This window comes from Plasmodium malariae (assembly GCF_900090045.1).
Source record: "Plasmodium malariae genome assembly, chromosome: 9".
NCBI lineage: Eukaryota > Apicomplexa > Aconoidasida > Haemosporida > Plasmodiidae > Plasmodium > Plasmodium malariae.
Window position 1 is genome coordinate 2,246,536 of NC_041783.1, and position 23,567 is coordinate 2,270,102.

General features: G+C 23.9%; 5 protein-coding genes across 5 annotated transcripts; 2 read left to right on the forward strand and 3 right to left on the reverse strand.

Annotated features, from left to right (window-relative positions):
- Nucleotides 1–8,943, forward strand: PmUG01_09056100 (tubulin--tyrosine ligase, putative; the record flags this gene model as incomplete). Its single annotated transcript, XM_029005276.1, has 1 exon — nucleotides 1–8,943. The coding sequence occupies one exon, from the start codon at nucleotides 1–3 to the stop codon at nucleotides 8,941–8,943; it is 8,943 nt and encodes a 2,980-aa protein (XP_028861881.1).
- A 1,950-nt stretch (nucleotides 8,944–10,893) lies between these two features.
- Nucleotides 10,894–15,162, forward strand: PmUG01_09056200 (conserved Plasmodium protein, unknown function; the record flags this gene model as incomplete). Its single annotated transcript, XM_029005277.1, has 1 exon — nucleotides 10,894–15,162. The coding sequence occupies one exon, from the start codon at nucleotides 10,894–10,896 to the stop codon at nucleotides 15,160–15,162; it is 4,269 nt and encodes a 1,422-aa protein (XP_028861882.1).
- Nucleotides 15,163–15,929: 767 nt separating this feature from the next.
- On the reverse strand, nucleotides 15,930–16,465 carry PmUG01_09056300 (conserved Plasmodium protein, unknown function; the record flags this gene model as incomplete). The annotated part of the gene is made up of 2 exons (XM_029005279.1): nucleotides 15,930–16,077; nucleotides 16,380–16,465. The coding sequence occupies 2 exons, from the start codon at nucleotides 16,463–16,465 to the stop codon at nucleotides 15,930–15,932; spliced, it is 234 nt and encodes a 77-aa protein (XP_028861883.1).
- An 854-nt stretch (nucleotides 16,466–17,319) lies between these two features.
- PmUG01_09056400 (protein farnesyltransferase subunit beta, putative) lies at nucleotides 17,320–20,304 on the reverse strand (the record flags this gene model as incomplete). The annotated part of the gene is made up of 1 exon (XM_029005280.1): nucleotides 17,320–20,304. One exon carries the CDS (start codon nucleotides 20,302–20,304, stop codon nucleotides 17,320–17,322), a length of 2,985 nt encoding a protein of 994 aa, XP_028861884.1.
- Nucleotides 20,305–21,007: 703 nt separating this feature from the next.
- PmUG01_09056500 (conserved Plasmodium protein, unknown function) lies at nucleotides 21,008–23,230 on the reverse strand (the record flags this gene model as incomplete). The annotated part of the gene is made up of 5 exons (XM_029005281.1): nucleotides 21,008–21,079; nucleotides 21,188–21,273; nucleotides 21,412–21,487; nucleotides 21,629–21,718; nucleotides 21,953–23,230. 5 exons carry the CDS (start codon nucleotides 23,228–23,230, stop codon nucleotides 21,008–21,010), a joined length of 1,602 nt encoding a protein of 533 aa, XP_028861885.1.
- Nucleotides 23,231–23,567: the final 337 nt, after the last annotated feature.

Consider the following 23,567-nt stretch of genomic DNA (forward strand, 5'->3'; position numbering starts at 1 on the left):
ATGAATAATTTTAGTAAACCGTTCAATATTAAACATAAGAATGAAATAAGTGAGTGTAAAAAGGGAAATATATCAGAAGTTGTTCCTAAATACACATTATTAAATAATGCGTCTAAATTATCAAAGGAATATAGTACTTTAAATATTGTAGCAAATAATAAAATTGATATAGACGAAATGTCGCTAAGAAAATTCAAAGGAGATGAACATATGCTATTATCAAAGAATGTGAATTACTTAGTTGGTACTACTACTGAATGCGCTTCGACGATAAATACTCAAAAAACTAATTTGGTTAATGTGTCAGTAAAAAATGATTCCTATAGGAAAAACGTAGGGAACTATAACAATGTGAATTTTTTATATAATCCAGGTAATTTGAATAATCAGAAGAGTTTGTACAATCGTCATAATATGCAAAACGTCAACATGAAGCATAACTCTAAGAACTATATATATTCTAGAGAAAAAGAAAATCCAAATAATTCTTCTGAAAATGAAAAAAGTGACTTCGAGCATAAGTACTTTAATACTTCTATAGATTATTTATCTAAAGTTGATGATAATCTAAATAAAAAATTTGAGAAAAAGAAATATTTATATTTTGATAGTAACATTCGAAATCGTGATAAAGTAAATAAATTAACGCTTGAAACACATATTGATAATGAGAAAGAATATAATAATATAAAGAAATATGTAGATTACCGTCCCATTTATAAAAGCGCGAAAAATGATAATTTACATAATTACAACTTATTACAAAAAACGAAAGTTGGAAGATCACTAAGTCACATCAATAATAATAATAATAATAATGAAAGTAAAAAAGAATATTCAGAAATGGAAATGAGTATAAATAAATTGATACATAAAGGTGGAATAAATAAAACAGATGGAATTTCATTAGAAGGGCTACAAAAAAGTTATAAAACTATGCAATTTGATGATCATAATGACATTAAAAATAAAAATACAAATAGAATAAAACAGTGGAATAGTTATGTTCGAAATAATTTAACAGACATGAAACAATGGGACCAGAAATATAATCATTTACCAAAAAATATGAATAAGACTCCTATTAATGATGATGAAAATATTCTAATTAGAACTATTTCATATAATAACATGAATGATAAAAGTGTAAGCAATTTAAATATGATGAAAAATGTATATAGTTCTTCCATTTTTTTTTTTAATGAAAATAATAAGGAAGAAGGGAAAAACATAAAGACAAACTCATCAAAAAATATTGTTGAAGAATCACAATTACTTCGAAAAGAAATAAAAAATCACGACATAATGAACAACACAAGCACAAGCAAATACTGCAACATAATATTGAAATCTAATATAAAATCAAGTGGACTATATGAAAAAAAAGCAATGAATGTTAATAAAAATGAATACCCTAATAATAAATGTGATAACCCATATTTGATAAATAATAGCAAATTTTGTATAAATACTGTTGAAAATAATAAGTCAAATAGCGGTTGTACTAGCAACTTATGCATGAATGATAACAGACAAAGATACTTCAGAAATAACTTCAGTGGAAATACTAACAAGTGTAATATTAGCTGTAATAATTACAAATTGTTATATAATGAATCAAAAAAAGAAGAAAATTTACTCTGTGATATTTTAAAAAATTCAAACGTTAGTGGTCAAAATAGTTTACATGAAACTCTAAATATGGTAGAATTAAGTAGTAATTGTATTAACAACAATACTATAAAAATATTAGATAAAGAAAAAGCTTCTAATAAAAAAAATAATACGTCTCTTTTTTATGTTCCAAATAAAGGATGTGAAGAAGAACAAAATAGAAAAGGAGAGTGGAAAAAAAGTAAGAAAAATTCGAACTGCCTAATTAGAGATATGGAACATAAGTATAATGGAAAAACAAATGTTAATATAGGTCATGACGATTTTTTATTAAATGGGAGATTAAAAAAAAACAGTAACGTTTTTATAAATCAAAATAGATGTTACCTTAAAAATAAAGGAGATGAAAATTATTACAGCTTAATGAGAAATTACAACGAATATTTTAGAAAAGATGACTTTAATAGAAATTACATATTAAAAAAACAATGTTCCCAAAATTTACACAAAAGTTGTAATATTACTTCAAACGATACTAACAACGTGAAAAATGATAATATTTACAACCATAGCTATAATAATTTTGAATTAATTAAAGATGGATATAGTGTTCGTAGACATAGTAATATAGGTAAAAATAACGAGGTTGTTATTTTGAAAAATGCAGAAAACCGGAATAATGATTTCACAGTTAATATGAAGAATGATAACGTTTATTGCACATCGGGTAGTTTAAGCAATAAGAACTATAAGGAAGGCAATAACTACGTTGAAAAAAGTGAAATAGTGGAAGAGCACAGTAATAATATAGAGAATGGTACTAATAAAAAAATAAATTATTGTGTAGATAAATATACAGATATAGGAAATATGGAAAATAGAATAAATAACAGTTATAGTGAACAGAAAAATTATTTAAATATTCACAACTACATAATTAGCAATAATGAAATGGATGAAAAAAATGAGAAAAAGTCAACTGCATACTATATGCAAAATTATAAAAATTATACAAAAAATCACAATCGAAATAAGATGCGCAACGTAAGAGTTCTTACAAACGTCATAAGAGGCGCGGCAAATACTGCTGCTGTAGGTTCTACTTATAATCGAAGTAGTAGTAGTAATCATAATAAAATTGGTTATGAGGGAGGTACAGTAATACAATTATCCTCTATGAATTCAAATCAAAAACGAAACATAAATCAGTCAGATCATATTAACACTAAAATTATCTTATCTAATCGCAACAAAACACAATTTAAAGATCCTTCTGAACATTATTATACAAGAAATTCTAATATATTGAAAACAATAGCGGATGACAGAAGTAACACCCTAGTTTTAGCTAGTAATAATAGTATAAAATATAAGAATAGTAATAGCGTCTTTAATAAAGAAAATGTAGATATTTTCTATAATTATGATGAAAATGGTAGAGGATTTATAAGAGGATTAGAAGGAGAAAATTATTATAATAGAACGGAGAAGAATGTTAATTCGAAAGAAGAAGTGCATGTACAACTAGTTACATGTAATAATCCATACATGTTGGACAATAACATAAACATACATAAAAGTAAAAATCAAAAGAATCAAGACGAACAAAAAGAAAAAAAAGAAAAGGAAGAAAAAGAAGAAACAATAAATAAAAAAGTAGATGAAGAAGAGAAATGGAAAGTAGAAATGAAGGAAAATATTTTTCTAAAAGAACCAATGAATGGTTGTAAAAATAGAGAAGCTGTGAAATACTGTAATATGATCAAGAGAGAAAAGGAAAGTAAAAGTAGTAATGATACAATAATAGAAGTAAATAATGTAAGTAACGAAAAAAATGATAGTGAAAAAAAGAATACATTCGAAGAGAATTACAAAAAAAAAAGGGAAGATATTATATTGAAAGGCGGTGATAGCGGCATGGTGGTTAAAGCAGAGAATGAAAAGGAAATTGAAGGAATTAATGAATCTAATATCATAAATGAAAAACAATCGAGTGAATCTTTCTATAAGTATAATGAAAACATAAATGATATAAAAAGAATAAAAAACAGTTCTTGTAAAAATAATGTAGAGAATAATGAAAAAAGTAGGGTATTAATATCTATTTCAAATGATATTTTAAAAGAACCGAAAAAGGGGAGCACAACTATAGAAAATAACAATAATAATAAGAATGATGACAGTGCTATCATTTTAGAAGTAAATAATTACACATATAATGAATACCACAGAAGAGTTAATTTATACAATTTAGAATACGATAAAAAAAATGAAAACAAATATATTATGAGTAAAAATATATGTAACTTAGGGTATAACGAAAAAAAGAAGAGTATTAAGGAACAATTAACAGATTCATATTCTTATCATTTAAATAATATGAACAAAAATACAAAACTGAAAAACAAAAAGAGAATATTGGGTATTAATAAAAATTCTTATAAAACAGGTGAGAAGCACACATTAAGCTCAAGTAACATTGAAAAGGAAGATGTAAAGAAAAAATATACAGTTGAAAATATTACAGACATGGACATAAAAAAAGAAAAGGAAGGAAAATATGAAAGTAATGAAAAGATTGGAGAAGAAAATAATGTAAATGAAGGAAAAAAAGAAGATATAAATTTTATAGGTTCAAATGGAGAGTGCAGATATCCAATTAGCAATGAATTATCTAGGTATAAAATGAATATTACAAAAAAAAAATACGAATGTGATGTAGCTGTAAAAGACAATACATATCTTGAAGAAGAAAATATTCATGATAAGGAAAATCAAATTTTTAATGAATTAAATGACGTAAGTAATGAAAAGATAAGTTTCTTTGATACATGTGAGTTAAAAAATAGAGAAATGGATAATTCCTGTGCTTATAAGAATGATAGAGAAAAGTGCAATTTTTTAATAGGACATAGATTAAGCAATGCACAAGAATTATTTTCTAACAATTCGATTAATGATAGGAGTAAAAAGGATAATAATGCTATCAAAATAGAGAATAATTTTTGTGATACTAAAAAATGGGTTGGTAACTACACAACAGATGTAAATAATGAAAGAAATAATAGCAGTAATAACGATAGTTGTGAAAGTAGGTTGAGAGATAAAAACGAGATAGTTATAACAAATAAATACAATAATGCATCGGCAGGACTCGATTTTAAAAAAGAAAGCAAAAAAGGGAAAAAAGTAGTTCTTCCTTGGAACAAAGACAATATAGTTAAGTTAAACGGAAAAAATAAATCCATGAAAAAAAAAAATATAACAATAAATACGAAATTAGCTAGGTATGAAAGAGTACTAATACATACATGTATTAATAAATTGAATTGGAAAAAATGCATTGAGAATATAAATAAAGGGACATTTTATTGGATAGGATATAACATTAACGATTATGATCATTATAATTATATGAAAAAGAAAAAAATAATTAATAGAATTCCGTCTATGTACATGTATACAAAAAAAAAGGCACTTACATTTTTACTTTCTCATTTGTCACTTATTTTTCCTGCGTTATATGATTTTTATCCAAATACATTTGTACTACCTGAAAATAAAAATATCATAAAATATATTTTAAATAGCGACAATAAGGAATATTATATAATGAAACCTGATTGTGGTAGTATGGGTATTGGTGTTAAGGTAATTAATAAGTACAGTGATATTAATATTAATATATTAAATGGATATAATTGTTATATAATTCAAAAATATATTGATAATCCTTTATTGATGTATAAAAAGAAATTCGATTTTCGAATATATATATTGTTATTACCAGGAAAAAATTATCCTAAAATATACTTATCGAAAGTTGGGTTTGCAAGGTTGTGTACAGAAGAATATAAAAAAAAGAAAAGATATATTTGTAATACGTATATACATTTAACTAATTACAGCATTAATAAAGACAATGAAAAATATATAAGAAAGAAGAATATACATGATAAAAATAATAATAAACAATTATTAAGTGATGTTTTTATTTATTTAAAAAACATTGGTTATGATATAGATGATATATGGGGACAGATAAAAAAAATAACTTGTTTAACATCTTTAGCAATATATTCTTATATTAAGGGAAAGATACAATATAATTTTAATAATAATTTTTATTTTTATCAATTAATTGGATTAGATATATTGTTAGATAATACTGGAAAAGCATGGTTGCTCGAAGTTAATTCAAACCCTTCTTTAAGAATAGATTATATAGACCCAAGTTATACTAATTTTGAGATCCAATTAGAAAGTATGTTTGATAGATATGTAAAGGAGCCAGTAATAAGTGAAATGTTCTTAATAGTTTATCAAAAAATTTATAAAAAATATTTGAGAAAAAAGAGTAAAAAGGTTGTCATAAGTGTTAATGATAAAATTGAAAATAAGGAAAAACATAATATTATTTGTACAATTAATAATAAAAGAAGATTGCTAAAAATAAAATTGAAGGACGGTTTTTCGAATAATAGTTTTATTCATTTAAATAATAGTAGAAATACAAAAGGTTTAGCGGAAAATAAAAAACCTCATGATAAAAATAGTAATAATAATAATAATAATAATAATAATAATAATAATAATAAGAGCATCGGAAGTAACTGTTTGAATAAAGAGGATCCTCAATATTTCATGGACTACAATAATAAAATAAATAAAACGAATTCTTACATGTTAAATAATGGTATAAAAAAAAATCATATATTTAGAACTGCAGGAAAAAATTACATAAAAAACGAATATTCTGCCACTATTCCTAATAAGAATGGATATGATTCGACAAATAATTGCAGTAGTTATGGTTTAAAAAATAGTAACTTAAGTAATACTCATTTTAAAAATTTGATGAGAAAAAAAATTAAAATGAGAAAGAATTTATTCCTCAAAAAGGAAAATATGAGTAATGTTGATACCTGTGTTGATGAAAATGATATTGGAAGTTTCAGCTTGTCCAATAACATTGTCCAAAATGAAAAAGAAAATTTGCTATGCAGTGTCAAAAAAGGAAAGAACGAAGGGAATGAAACCAACGAATCAAGGGAAATAAACAAATCGAGGACAGTAAACGAAATGAACAAATTAAACGAATGGAATGAAGAAAATACAATGAATAATAACTTCCCCACCAAATTATGCTATAAAGATGGTATCTCTAGTTATATAAATAATAAAATTGGGAATAATTTTTGCAGGAATCACGGAAATGAAGAATGCAAAGGAAAGCATGATATAGATACTAATAAAAAATTCTCAAAAGATAATAACGCTAAATATGAAGGTATAAATAGTTTTTTTGAAATTGGCGAAAGCTCGTGTATCAACATGTATATTGACGATTACGATAATGTTGAAGAAAATTGTGAATATAAAAAATCAATAGTACACAAGACACGAGAAGCAAATGATAACAGTGATTACCTATACGACAGCTACAACAGTAACAGAACCATGAATCACATGGGAAGCAATTTTATAAACAAATTTGATATTAAAGATGACATTGAGTTAGCGAATATGGATAAAAGTGAACCACAAAATTATAATACCAATATAAACGAGTGCAATTCGTATAAGGAAGGCGACAACGAAAGGTTTAATTATGAGAACTTGTTTAGTAATGAAGATACAATAATGGAATCAAATATTTTAAATAAAGAAACATATGTGCAAATTGATAATCAAGATGATATTCATTTGGAAAAATTCTTAAATAATGATGTAGAAGCGTGTAAAGAGATTTATAGAAATATTAGTGATAGTGTTTATAAAAAGAAAGTTGAAAATTTCATTATGATAAGAAGTGATTTATACAAATATATGAACTGCTTAAACGTTCTTGGTATTAGATATATTAATAATAATGACATAAAAAATGTTGATGAACTGTACAATAAAAATATTTCCTTTGATTTAAAAAAGACCTACACGAAAATAAGAAAAGATATTTTACACCCATTAAAAAATAATGTGTTAGAAAAAGATGTGTATATAAATTTAAAAAAAGAAACAAACAAATATTATAATGAAATGAAAATATACAACGAATGTTACTTTTTGTTTTATTTTATTTTAAACAAATATGATAATAATTTAAAGAAAAATAACAGAAAGGTTGAATATTATATTGACAAGAACACATTCTTATGTATGTGTGCAGATATTAAAATAAATAAAATAATTGAAAACATAAACATTTCTACGAAGAGTAACAACAGTTTATTTGAAATAAATAAAAATCCTCAAGAAAATCAAATGTATCAAATTGTTAGAGATATATTAAATAATAAGAACTCTAATAGTTGCCCACATGGAAAGGGAAAAAAAAGACATAAGAATAATGGAAACTATTCAAATAATTCAAGTTTTTGGAAAACAAGTGATTTATCAAATGATAATTCATCTGAAGATAATATTCTTAAATGCAAAAATAAAGGGGAAAAAATAAATAGATCTTCTTCATTACGTTTTAAAAAAAATCATTTAGAAAAAGATGAAATATTGTCAAAAAATTATAAATTAATGAATTATAAGAAAAACAATTTTTCATTAAATAAAAGCAGAACAAATAATAAATCTTATTACTCATCTATGTTTAGCCCATTTACCTTGGTTCCGACTTCGAATAATTTGATGAATTTTAATACAATAGGAATTAACAGTATGAACAGTAGGATTAAAAGGAAAAAGAAAATGAACATTTATGATCTAGAATATTTATTTACAAGACAAGTATTTTTTAGTAAATATATTAACAAAAATCAAGGTTTAACGATTATTGATTTCTTTTTATTAATGCAGCAAGTGGCTCTTTTAATATTTCCATACATTAACCACTTAAGTGCTTACAATGTTTTATACCCTTATAATAGCGTAATATTTGAAGAGCTAAGCAATCAAGAAAATAATACATATACAAATAAAACTAATAATAAGGGAATTAATAATGAAAAGAAATATATCACGAATAAAATAAATAAAGAAAAGGATGTAGATAATAACCTTGGCTTGAAAAAAGAAAATAAAACTAATGTGATTAATTCAATAAAAAAAGATAATTCAATTGTTTCTGAGAAAAGAGGAGAGTTGCAAAATCCTTTGAATTCAGAAATTAATAATTTAAATTATAGCAATAATGGGATTCACAGTGAATATTCGAAAAAAAGGAATAATTATTTATGGCATAAAAATATTTGTAGTAACATTTATAACTTGTATGAATATATTCAAATAAGTATTAATCCTACCGTAAAAAATATTTGCTTGGAAACTTTTTTAAATTTTATTTTTAATAAGTATGGAATAACTCATTCTTCTTAGCTGAGAAAGGGTAACATATACGTGTGATATATATATTATGTTTTCTATTCATTCGGTATTTAAAGGTGATACTTTTTTTAGTTTTTCTTTTTCCTTTTTTTTATTTTTTTTATATAAAATTATAAACTTTTCTGCAATAGTATTTCTAAATGCTTTGTATTTTTACAAGGTTTGATCCTTGTCTTCCATTTATTTTTGATGAGTTTTTATCTTTTATTTTTTATTCGTTTGCATCTTGTTTTTGTGTATTTTTCCTTTTCCTTTGCTATCATATAAATTTTTATGTTTATTCTTTTTATTTTTTTTTTCACCTTTTACCTTATTTTTTTTTTTTCTCTTTCCCCTGTGCTTTTATTTTTGGTTACTAATGATTTTTAGTTGTTTTTTGTTTTAATAGTTAGTTTGTTGTTTCATGTTTTAATAGTTTGTTTGTTGTTTCATGTTTTAGTATTTTGTTTGTTGTTTCATGTTTTAGTATTTTGTTTGTTGTTTCATGTTTTAGTAGTTTGTTTGTTGTTTCATGTTTTAGTAGTTTGTTTTTTGGTATTCATTATTTGTTATTTACCTTATGTATTTTAAAATTGGTATAAAGCCTAGTTTTTAAAAAATAATATTGTGAGAGCTAAATGGAATTTTTGTTTTTTATATATTTCAAGTTAGATAAAATTTTTTAACCTAATTTTTTTTTTACATTACTATTAGTTTATATATTCATTTTTATATTTTTTTGTTTTATTAAAATGGTTTATTTGATGTTATTCTGTTAAATTTTTGCAAAATTTATTAAATTAACTAAAAATATAAGCTTAATTTGTCAACTCCCCATTAAGGTACTTTCAATATATTACTGGGGGTGAATTTTTGTTTGTGTAATTTTAAAGTTCTTTGTACTTTTAGTTATATATATATATATAAGCATACATGTATTGAATACATATATTTTTTTTTCTTGTTTTAATTTGTTAAAAAGGTATTTCCCGCATAATATCAGGCATATAATAAGAACAAAAAGGAAAAGAATCCTAAATTGTTCAAACACACCTCAAAAGAAAGCAACAGAGAAAACGAATAAAATAATACTTACGTAAAAAAAAAAAAAGGGAATAAATGTCCGTGTTTTTAAATTATGCTATAAAAGGAAATTGGTGAAATTAATAAAAAAATAATAATAATAAGTAAAAAGTACTAATTCGGTTTTATGGTCGCAATATTGTCGAAATTAACAAGTAACGTTAACAAATTTATAAAACAAAAGAAGTGTAATATATATTGCAAATGTATTATATTTTTTCCCCATTAATATTATATTAAAATTACACTGTACAGGAAACTTATGTTCAGTTTATGTAACAGTAAAAAATAAAAAATTTTTAAAGAATAAAGAACATGAAAGAAGTTTTTATTTTCCCATTTTGAACATGTACACTTAAGAATAGATCAAAATATTCTCTTGCACTTTTTTAATAACCGATTTAAAAAAAATATATATATTTATATATGTAAATTTAAATGCGTTTGTACATTCGTTAATGGTTTCTTTTTTTTTTTTTTTTTATCAGAATAAAAGGATACTTTCGAATAATGGAATTGCTAAAAAAATGCATACACGCACTTAATTATTGTATATAGGCAATTTTACTGCAAATAGATCTGAACGTTTTGTGAATTCTTAATTTAAACGCAATTTTTTATGTTATAATTCCTTATATTAATTTTTTAAGAAAAGAAAATGATAATAAACTAAATAAAGGCTTTAAAATTTTATTATTGATTATGACAACTTTTTTTTTTTTTTTTTTTTTTGTTACACGAAATTGTTATCTTCAATTTTGACAACTGTAAACACATAATTTACGGAATTATATTATTTATTTGAAAATAATTTAAGAATATTAAAAAAAGAAAAAACCTTTTAAAAATAAATTATTAAAGTGTACAAATTATATAACGATGGATGAATTACATAATATAAGTCTGGGAAAGGCATATAAAAATTTAAATCGCACACAAAATAGATCAAAAGAAAAAAGTTTCTTTGAGGATGTAAATGGGAGAATACTGCATAATAATGATACAAATGAAATAATATATAAAGAAATAAATAATGTTTATGTTGAAAATATTAATAAGAATAGTGAGGAAACGAATATTAAAAGCATAAGCACAAATTTAAAGAATGTTGAAATGGTTGAAAAATCTGAAGAAACATGCAAACCTTTATATATTAATAAATCGGATAAATTGACATCAGATAATGCAAAAAAAAAATTTTTATTTAATAGAACTAAAGATGAAACAAGTTGCTCTAGTTATGGTGAGGGAAAAAGCAATAATAATGATCATGATAATGACAATGTCAATATAGAATATAAAATAATAAAAAAAAATGTAAGTTGTGCCATGAATAGTACAGGTTATGAAAATATTAATAATAAATGTAATGGAAAAGGAAACTCTACAAATCCTAAATTAGGTGTTGGTAATAAGTCAAGCGAATATCAGGAAGAAAAACAGTCACAAGGACAACAAAAGGATCACGCACCTTGTAATGAATTGGAGAATGGTGATGATACCTCAAATAAAAATGACAGTAAGATAGGAAAGAAAATGAAATATTCCAAGAAAAATAAGAAAAATTCAACAAATGAAATTATAAAAGAGACAACTCTTATGTCAGTTAATAACAATAAAAATTTAATAATGAACAGCAATATGCCAACGGCGCATGATGTAAAATTAAATGATGATAATTTAAAAACAAGTGCGAACAAGATAATTAATAGGGGAAAATTATATAGCAAAAAGCATAAGAGTAAAGTAAATGAAAAGATAATTGAGGAAAAGTTAGGAGTTGAAAAAGAAGAAAATTGTTTGAACCAAATAATTAATGAAGAAGGTAAATATAAAAATAAGAAAAACAAGAGAAAAAAATTTACTGAAAATGTTAAAAATAAATATGACGTCGATCAATACGAAAATATAAACAGGAAAAAAAAAAAAAAAAATCATAATTCCCTGGATGATGAAAATGTGGAGAATGCGCAAAAAAGTAGTAACAAAGTAAATGACAAAAAAGTGTGTACAAAAAATAAAAAGTACAATGATAATCTTGTTCCAAAAAATGGATGTGAAACAAACAAAAATGGAAGTAGTGGGAGAAGTTATTATGAAACACGTTCAAAAGAGCAAGTGCTAAAGGATGATAAAAAAATGAACGAGGTTGATAATATGAATAATAAATTAAAAGGGGAAGAAATGGTGATGAAAAAGAAAAATTTATATAAGAAAAAGGATAGCGCTAGCTCAAGGGAATTGCCTGGTAATAAGAATATATCAATAATAACTAATGAAAATGATGATGGTCATGTAAAGAAAAAGTACGCAAGACTTTTAAAAAATTTGAAAACTAATTTATCAAGTAAAGTTATAGAACAAGAAGGCGAAAAAAGAATTAAGACTTGGGGAGATAAAATAACTTTACAGCAAAAAATTAATTATTTTATAAAGAATAAAATTGCTACAAGAACGGAATACAAATATGGGAAGAAACCAAACACTTTATCCATATGTAATCAATTTAATTTATATAATCATTTAACAATGTTAAATGATTTTAACAGATTGCACTATTATAGAGCGGCGATGAGATGGACAGGACACAAAGATTTATGCGAATCGTATAATAATGCCATGTTGAGTCAAGAAAATAGTAATAGGAATTCTTACTATGTTAACAGCATGAGTTATACATCAAAAATGAAGAACTCAACAAAAATGAACAACAGAAACTGTGGAGAAAATACGGTTAGCGTAGTTAACAAGGAAAACATAAACAATATAGGTAAAACGATAAATATACCAAGTATCAGAGAACATAGCTCAAGTAATGTAAACAGTGTTAACAAAATAAATGAACCATGTATTTTTTTTGAAAGTAATAAGGAATGTTATGTATATAATAAAAACATAATTGAAATAGGAACAGGACCATTATCCTTGTTGTCTATTAATGCTATTTTAAATGGTGCTAAACACGTAGATGCTTTGGAAGTTAATAAGGATGCTTCTGATATGGCTAAAAAATTAATAGAGGGGTATAATTTAGAAGATTTTATTAAAATTATAAATTGTTATTCTAAGTTGTATGTATATAGAGAGGAAGACAGTCAAAAACGGTTAAAAAAGAGGCATTCTTTTTATAATTTTTTTGATTATGATATTGATGAACAATACAGTAATAATTTTAATTACGATTTAATAATAAGTGAAGTAATCGGTGATTTTGCTTCTCAGGAGGGAGTAGCGGATATATATTTGGATTTACATAAAAAAATATTTTCTTACAGAAAATATCAGGAATATTTGAATAATTGGGGTGTATATAATGGGAATAATAACGGAAAAAACTGCGGAAGTAACAACATGTTAGTAATGGACAATCTGGTGAAATCGAAAAATAACGAAAAATGTGGAAATAATGAGAGGGTAAAAATAAGCGAAAATAATGAAAAGAGCCTTAAAATGGGGAAAAAGATCTCTTATAGAGAATTTGCAGCTGACGAAGAATTATACAATACGGAAGAATTTTACAGTATGAATATTAAAAGTATTCCATATAGTGTTACAACATATTATTGCCCAGTAAAATTTCCGCATTCTGATAACATAATATATAAGAGTGATAACTATCCTGAGAGAACAATTATTAGTCCACAAAATAAATTATTGCAATCTGTTATGTTAGAATGGTCTAATTTGACGTTAACTGAAGAAGAGAATGAAAGTAGCAATTTCGGTAAATTGGAATATTTATATTTAGAACAAAATGTAATTAATCAAGTTATACAAAAAAGAAGTCGTATATTTAAGATTCAAAAGAATGGTCCATTTTGCGGTTTTTTAATAACTATTGATGTTGAAATTCGTAAGGGGGAGCATTTTGGCACGAAATATGGGACTTGTGATAGTTGGTATACAAATATAGTTTTATTAAAAGATGAAATAAATGTTGAAAAAAGCGATTTAATAATTAATAAAACTTATGCCAATTTATTAAATTATAGTGAAAATGTTATTGACAGAAAAACAGTTTTAGTGTCAAGACCATCATATATCTTTTATGGTTATATTTTAAGATTAATTAAAAGTAGTTATTCTTCAAGTTCTTCAGATACTGATACAACTAATTATAACTATGATAAAAAATTTAGTGGAACAAATGATTTTTCTAATATAGATAATTATATATATTTAGATGACTCAACGATTTTATTATTAGATCAAATGAGTTTTCATGAACAAATGTTATCATTAGATGTAAATAAACACAATGATAAAAAGGTTCTTATAAATAATTCGCTTAATCTAAATAATTTAGAATGTTGTCCTGATAATGATATTAAGATAAAGAAGAGTGATTTCACGGGAGATAGATCAAAAATGTTATATGAAAAAATTAGAAACAGCAATGAAGGGCAATCCAAATTTGATGGTAAATCGTTAGAGGAAGATTGCAGTGAATATGCTAATTATGATCAGAACTCATTACGCAGTAGCTGTATTAGCAGATATGTATATTCTGATGTAGAAGCAGATGTACATGGAAACAGTTATATTAGAGAAAAAAAAGTTGAAACAAAATTGAGTAATGGAACATCAAAGAACGAAAATGAATTAATAAATAGTAGAGGTACAAATAAGAAATTAAGTAACAAACTGGATTATTGCAAAGATAAAGAGTTGGAAAAAAATAATAATGCCTCCACCATAAACAAGCAAAGGAAAAAAAGTAAAAATACAAGAGGGGATAAAATAGATTCAGTAAAACTTGAAAATAATAATAGTAGTAATAACATAAATAAAAACTTAGGGAATGTATTAAAAAAAAAAAAAAAAAGAAGTTTTGTGAATGAGAAAAAAAAGAAAGAAACGCAAAAAAGTGAAAATAAAAATAAGAACATGTCCTCCAAAAGTAGGGAAGAATACGAAAATGATATATCAGATATTACTAATAATTATAATTTAAATTCGAAATTTTATTATGAAAACTTAAAAGATAAAATTATAGTTTATAAAAACATGAAGTATAAAATGTTGTCTTTTTATGAACCTGTAATTATTGATTACGACGAACAAGCAACGGTTATATATAAAAAAGATGATATATATAATAGAAAAGAAAACAATGTGAATAAATTTGTAAATAACGTATACCAATAAAGCTTTAATATTGGTTGAAATGATTATTTTAAAAATATTAGTTTTTACTTTTTTTTATCATAAAAGTGATGTGAGTTGTATCTATGCCCATGGAACATTTTTTTTTTTTATTTAATGAGATATTGCATTATTCCATTTTTGATTAGAGCAATTAGTTCCATTTTTTTATATTTTTTTGCCCAGCACATTCCATTGACTTATATTTTTTAAGGGAGTTTTATATGGATATCCTATTTTTGTGTAATATGCAGTTAGTATAATTTTTTATTTTTCCTTTTCTTTAAATTTTGATGATTCTGCAAAATATCAGTAGCATTATTAAGAGTAGGAATTAAATGTTTGTTGTGTTTAATCTTACTTTATTTTTTGCCTTTTGGGTATATATATATTTTTTTTTAAGTTTAGCCCATACATATAATTTATAAGTTTTTTATTTCAATTTCTAGATAGTGTCTCCTATTTTTATATATGTTTTAAATATGTGCAAAGTTACACACTGTAGTTAATGTATATATATTTTGTTGCAGGAAAAAAAAAAAAGATGATAAAACTGATATGAATCAAAGTAAAAATAAAAAAATAAATATATATATATATATATATATAAAAGAAATATAAACATAAAAACTGCGTAATCTATGCGTGCGCAATTTTAGTATTAATCGAAAAAAAGAGTAATTTTTTTAATTTCTTGAGGTTATTTCTTTTTCTTTTAGCTCATTAATTATTTTTCTTCTTCGTATTTCCTTTTTTTTTTTCGTGAATATTTATCTCTTTAATGATAAAAGGACTGTAAACATAATAAAAACCATATATGTTACTGTATGGTTGTGGAAATTAATAAAAGACTCTGCTTGAGGCGTAGCTGGATCGACGCCTCCCATTGCAACTCTCCACATTTTTGGTGCATCGCATCTAAAAGGAAAAAGGAAAAAAATAATATATTTCATTATATCATATTGTAGACATATAAACGATGTAAATATGTACAAATATGGGAGATGGTTGAATATCAATTCACTGTTTAAGTATTAAGTAGACGGAAAATAATTCATGGACAAATGGAACCATTAACACTACGTAAACATTTATTTATATATATACATAAATTTGTGTATATCCATAAATTGTAAAAAGTACGTTGTCGAAAACAGTTTTATGTTTTAACACATCAAGGTAAATGAAAAATAAAAAAAAATATAAAAATTTATATATACCTTGCTACACGAAAATTTGGTATTAAATTATTTTTAAACACATTAAAACACTTGGATAAAAACTCACGTTTCGTTTCTTTTTTCATGGTAAAAAATTAGTTTTTAAAATAAATAAAAGTGTATTACTCTGTTTATTGGTACTATTATTACTGAAAAAAAAAATTTTATCCCTTCTAAAAACTTAATATTTTCAAGGAAAATTCATATTTAAAACTTTTCCTTTAAAAGAAAATATTCATAATATATTACATACATACATATAAATAGATATATATATGTGAATACAAATATTTGAGTTAAAACAAGAGGCTATAAGAATAATGAAAAAAAAAAAAATTCATTAAAGGAAAAATAAATAAAAAGGTGAAACTATTTACGTTTATGACCACCTGATATAAACGGAAAATTTTAAAATGAAAAATAGAGTTTTCAGTTATTAAACCTTTATATGAAATAAATTACTCTTTTGTTATTATAAATTTTCTTTTTTATTTTTAAAGATCATTTTTTTTAAATTTCTAAATATATTTTAAATAATTTTATAGTTAAAATTTTTATTGGTTCTTCAAAATAATGAAATGACTTTAATAAATTTTAACTTAAAAAAAAAACGAATTAAAGGATATATTTACTAGAATATATATGTATGCAAAACTGTTTTTACTATTCTGTTTTTTTTATTAAATATAATACAAAAAATTTTAACTTTAATGACAAATTACTAAAAGTTTATTTGTTGGTAAGCCGCTTGAAAATCATATTAAACAAATGTATAACGATTTAAATATTAAAAGAAAAGAAAAAAAAAAATTTCCAATGGAAAGGGAAACTGAATTATCGATAACTTTCAATTTTTTTTTATTTATGGTATCTATCTATATGTATATAAAGTACCCATATATCCCCGTACATATGTGTGCATGTATATGCAGGCGTGATATTAATAAATTAGCCTTTTCAAGTACAAGTAAGCACCCTTCCCAACTTTGTGATTAATCTTGTTTTCACTTAGTGGGAAATTGGGGGAAAAATAGATATAACTTTTTAAAACCTTTGAAACAGTTATATTGTATAAAATATGTATTTTGTTTAATTTGTTTATGTTGTCCTTATTATTGTATGTGTCTTCACTATAGTGCATATTTGATAATATGTAGTTCTCTATTAGGGATAAGCCACTTAAAGCATAACACGTGTGATAATAATCAACCTTTTCGTTTGGTTTATCTTTCATTCCACCATTATTACCTTGAGAACATAAAAGCAGATAAAGCTTTAGATAATTCACATTAAACAGAACTTTATTTTCCATAAATTTATTTTTATAATTTTTAAAATGGAACTGTTCGTTGAGAATGCTTGAAGTAATAAATGAGAAATTTTTATTCTTACCCATAATCTCCAGTTCTATAAGCTTCTTTTCAGTTAAAAAAGTAAGTGATTCATTTTTATTACAGTAGTTGTCATTATTATTACTATTACTGTTACCATTGTTATTATTATATGTACTTGTATTATAAGAAGTGGTGTTACATGTTTTGTTTTGTTTTGTTGAATATAGTACGGTTTGTTCGTTTTTCTCACTGTTTGAATCCTTTTTCTGTAAATCTGTTACTCCAAAAGTTTTTAACTCATTCAAATGGGTGCAACCAGTTTTGCGAACAATTTTAAATTTTTCATGAATAAGACTTTTTTCCTTTTTATATTTTTGAAAGAAATTCTTTAATATATAAATCTCATTAATTAAAAAAAAAATGGATCCTATCCAAAATGAGTAACAAGCATCAACTAACTTGTTTGTTCTTCCCATAAATGCACCTTCTAGGTTTCCTTGTTTGTTAATTAACCAAATCATTAAATTATTTAAATTTATTTTTTTAATTTTTCCAAGTATGCATAAAGTAGCTAATGCACAATAAGTATAACCTCCATGGCTTTCTTGAAACTTTTCACTAGTAAATCCTCCTTCATAATTCTGGCATGACATGATATATTTTTCAACATTTTTTTTTACTTCATTAGTTAGTATGTGACACATGGAACATATGGATATAGCACAATATGTTCCTCGCATATCTATCTCACCGTTTTTGTGTACTCTAAATGAGCCATCTTTACATTTCAATTTAAGTATATAGGTATGTAATTTTTTTTTATCTAGAAAACTTAAAAAATTATTTTCTTCATCATGTAAATATATGAACACACACACAGTAGCATATGTTGTTGCTATATGAGTATACTGATTTAAGCCACCACCAAAAGCGTCTTTTTCATTTTTTATTTTATTTAAATAAAGGAACACACATTTCTTTATGTAACTAAATGTGCCTTTACTTAATTTTTGCTCAATTTCCAAGTCGTTGTATAGGATATAAATGGCATGAATACACCAATAAAAAATCCAAGGTTTGGATGCTTCTAAAAAATTTAACTTTAAGTTTTTTAAAAAAAATATATCAAGACAAAATTTGAAGTGCTTTTGCTTTTCTAATTCTATATTTAATATACTGATAAATTTATTAAGCAAAATTGATGATTTATTTAAGAGAAATTTAAAATTTTCTATGATTAGTATATCGTCTATAATCTGAGCACTATTCAGTTTAGAAATGTCATTATTTTCCATATCTCCTAACGAAAAGTATGAATCTATGATTTTTTCTTTTAATATTTCGTTCACATATATGGAAATATTGTCCTCTTCATTTTCATATTTTGAACTGGTTGTGAATTTTTTATTGATTCTCTTCTTTTCATCATCATTGATACCGTTCTTTTCGTTTTTTCCTTTTAATGTATCATAATATGTTCCCGACTCCTTAATTATACCATGCATTTCGTTATTGAATGGGGCCATATCCTTTTGAGCTTCAGCCTGTTGATCCTTTATGTGGTGTTTAACCTTTTTTGATGCCCCCTCATAATCCTTACAGTAAACTTTTGGGTTCTCGTTTTCATATTCATTTTGATGAAATTTTTCAAAATTTAAAAAAGGACGAGTAAAAATGAATTCATTTTCACCTTTATTTAAGGATATGTTATGATTACAAGAAACATGATTATGAATATATGCATATATCCTTTCAAAAGTATAAAATCCTTCTGAAAAAAAGACGCTAATATCATCAAGGTTACCAACGTTATCAAAAATAAAGAATAAAATAATATCTGAAATGCCAACTTTCGAGTTATTTAAAAGAATATCAATGATTGTTGAAGAAAAGGATTTGTAGTAAATGCTCAATATTTGTTTTTCAACTTTTTTTTTTTCTTTTATAGTTTGAGTATTTTTGTTACAATTTAAATGAAAGTTGAAGAAAAAAAAGTAAGACATATAATTATCATTTTTTCTGTAAAATAATTCTTCTTGTGTTTTTTTTTCAAGCTTTCTTTCATTTTCATTGTCTTTTTGGTCGTGTATCTTGCTGAAATAGTTCACATTAGCATTTGCATCATTATTTTCATAAATATTTGTATTTAAATTGTTTTCTTTTAGATCTTTATTATTATCTCCTGTATTTTTTTGGAAACATTCGAATTCATTGTTATTTTCATAATTATCATGAAGGAATATTACTTTTTCTTCTTTCGTATTAATTTTAGGAAAAGAGAAAAATTCAGATGGTCCATTATCCTCTTCACTTGAATTTATAAGTATATCACTTAAGCTCTCAGAGGAGCTCGAATAGAAGTTGGTTCTACATTTATTTTCTGTGTCATAAATATCATTTTCTTTATTTATGTTAAATACATAGTTAAATAACAACTTAATAATGCTCTCTAGATAATTATAAAACTCATCATTTTCAAAGTCCACCTTAGAAATATTTTTACTTTTTTCATATTTAATTAACTCAAACAGTAATTCTACACATATTTTTTTTTTATTATATCTTAACATATAGGTGTTATACTTATCCATTTTCGTTTTTATTGTTGTTTTTATTCTAGCTTTTTTTTATTTTTTTCTTAATTGGAACTATTTTAAAAAGAATAGGAAGTATCATTCATGTTTTTAATGTTGAGAACAACTTAACAAATATAAGAATAAAAATAAAATAAAATTTGTGCACGACTTCGTATGCATATCAGAAATGAACACGCTTGTAATGGTACCTTGTACATTTTTTTTTTATTTAGTTAACATCATTATTATTTTTTTATTTTTTCTAAGTAAATGTAGAGTAAGAAAAGGAATAAAAATAAACCTTTATGGAAAAATGTTTAAATAAATGAACAAATAATGCATGTATAAATTATATACAAAGGTATAATAATAAAAATATATAGAAAAATGGAGTGTATTAATAATTGCTAGTAGGAAGGAAGGTTAATATTAGAGTATTAATTTAAATTTAAATAATTAAAGCGAAAACAATGATTATATTAAAAAGGAGGAATAAATATATATATATAAAATAATGTTTGCATAAAAAAATTCTAACGAATTTTAAAAAATCAATTTATATATACGTAATTTTTAAAGTATGTTCTGGTGTAAGCCAGAATAATTTTTTTTTTTTTTAACTGTGTGTAATATAGAACAAAACAATAAAGAAAAAAACATCAATTCAAAATAATTTTTAGATTTAAAAAAAAAAAAATTTCTTTTTAAGTCGTATGCTTTAAAGATGATTAGTAAGCACAAAAAATGTTCCTTTTGAAATGAATTTGGAAACCTTGGCCCTTTCATTAATCTGTGTTATATATAAATTTATAAATTAAAAAAAAAAGATAGGATAATCTGTATAAGTATAGTATGATATAAAAAAAGTAGTTAACTTTTTTTTTTTTTTATTGTTTACATTGAGGTAATATTTAATTATGTCGCTATTGTTTGTACATAGTGTGGCATCATTCTGTATAGCTTGATCGATGAAGATATCAATATCTAATGAAAAAAAGGAAAAAATTAATAATTATAGATATAAAATATAGTTTTTTGCAATTAAAAAAGACGAATATCATGTAAAAGAAAAAACCAAAAACAAAAGTTTATTTTTTTTTTTTATTTATTATATATTTTTACCTTTTTCATCCATGCTTAACATTAATGGGTCTACTTTTTTATAACCTATTTTTAGCAACATGTCTTTTTTTAATTCCTAAATAAAGGAGAAAAATCGACCAAAATCCTAAGGATATAGATACGTTAAGATGATTAAATATTATAAAATAATGGAAATGCGATGTATTAATTATGTATCTGTATATATATTCATACACATATATAATGTATGTGTTACATTGAAAATGTATAAATGGAATTCTGTCGACTCAACGATGTTGTTTTTACAGAATTGTATATCGTGGTACCACCAGTATGGAATATATATCTGAGTTAACAAAAGGATTAAAAATGTACATATTTTTATATGCCTTTAAATATGTATATATATGCCATTATGATTACAGATTAGCACTTCGATTACATTGATAGGGCATAAAAATAAATAAGTTTTGTTTTTTAGTTGAATAAATTTACATATAAATATATATATTTATATGTATGCATATATACATATGGGAAATGACAGATATTTTCTTATTTTTTATTTTTATGAAAGTACAATTGGCTTCATTTTTTTTTTCAATAAAGATGTAACGGCATATACTAATCTGCAAATTGATAGCTTTGTTTTATATTGAATTAAATAAGAATATTCATCATTTATCAAAACATCGAAATTAAAATTTTTATCATCAATATATCCGTCCATTCCTGAACATACACTTAATGCATCTAGCACGATATTATATTTTAATAAATAAGAATTATTCAAATAGGGCCTCCAAGTAACCATACTATGATATTTGGTTTTTTCTATTGTACCATTCTCTTGAAAAGTACTATCTACTTCCACTTTATTAGACTTACCATTATTAGGATTATTTTTTTTTAAAATAGGTTTTGTACTACTTATCAGATCAGTGCTATTACATGTGTGATTATCACAAATTGTATTTATATTTTTGTTTTTATATAAATAAATAATTTCGAGGGAATGCCTTATAAGGATAATATCATATCTATTTAGTATACCACATTCATTATAGTCTAATTTTTTAGGAGTACTATTAGTTAGCTGTTCTGTAATACGTTGTTCCTCACTGAAAAATACATCACATTGTTTTTCATCTGTTGAATAAATCAAAAACATCATAGATAAACGTTGTGGTTCAAAAATATCATTAATATAAATCATACTTTTAATATTTTTCTTTTTTAAATAATTAATAATATTCATCTCCTTTTCATCTATTTTATTATTTGCCGTAATTTCCTTTTTATGAATAATTATTTGTTCGATACTTTTAAATGAATTATTATTAAAACCTAGTTTGAATTTGTTTTTGTTGTTGCTGCTATTTATTAGCTTGGATATAGGAGATGACTGAGTTAACAATATAGTACGTTTATTATTTTTACTGCCTTTAATATTAGTACTAGAATTATTGAGCAGATAATAGGAATAATTCAATATTAAGTTCAGAAAACTATCCAGTTTTAATATCATATTTTCAAAATAATAAAACCATGTATAATAGTATATACTACTGTTAACATGTTTATTCAGAATTAATTCTTCAAATATATAATATACATTTCTCTTATCGTTTTCATCTTCATAAGTACCTACACTTCGGATACTACAGTTTTCTAAATAATTCTTTTGGTTTATGTTTTTCTCGTTATTCTGGTTTTTCCCAATATTATTTACATTTGATCTATTTTCTTTTTTGGCTTTGTTGGTACTTTCATCATCATTTTCATTACAAATGTTGATTGTTTTATCACATTTAGTTTGTCTATTTTTATTATTTTTTTTCTTTTTGTTATCTTTCATTATTGTAAAATATTTTTGTTTCTGCTTATTCTTTACTTTTTTTATTTTAATGCTAATTCGCCATATATTCCTAGTTATATATTATACATAGGTGTGTGGAGATTTTAATATGATTCTATTAAAAAAAGTTCCTCTTCAGTGCTTTGAAGAGGTGCATATAAAAAGTATACTCAAAGGTATTAAGCTTTTTGAATTGCTATTATTGTAATTATAAAAAAATATAGGAATAAAATATAATACGGATCACAAGAAACTTCATGAAATTTGATAAAATTCAAAGGTGAAGAGAGTATAATGCAGTGACATAAAAAAAAAAAAAATATATATATATATCAAT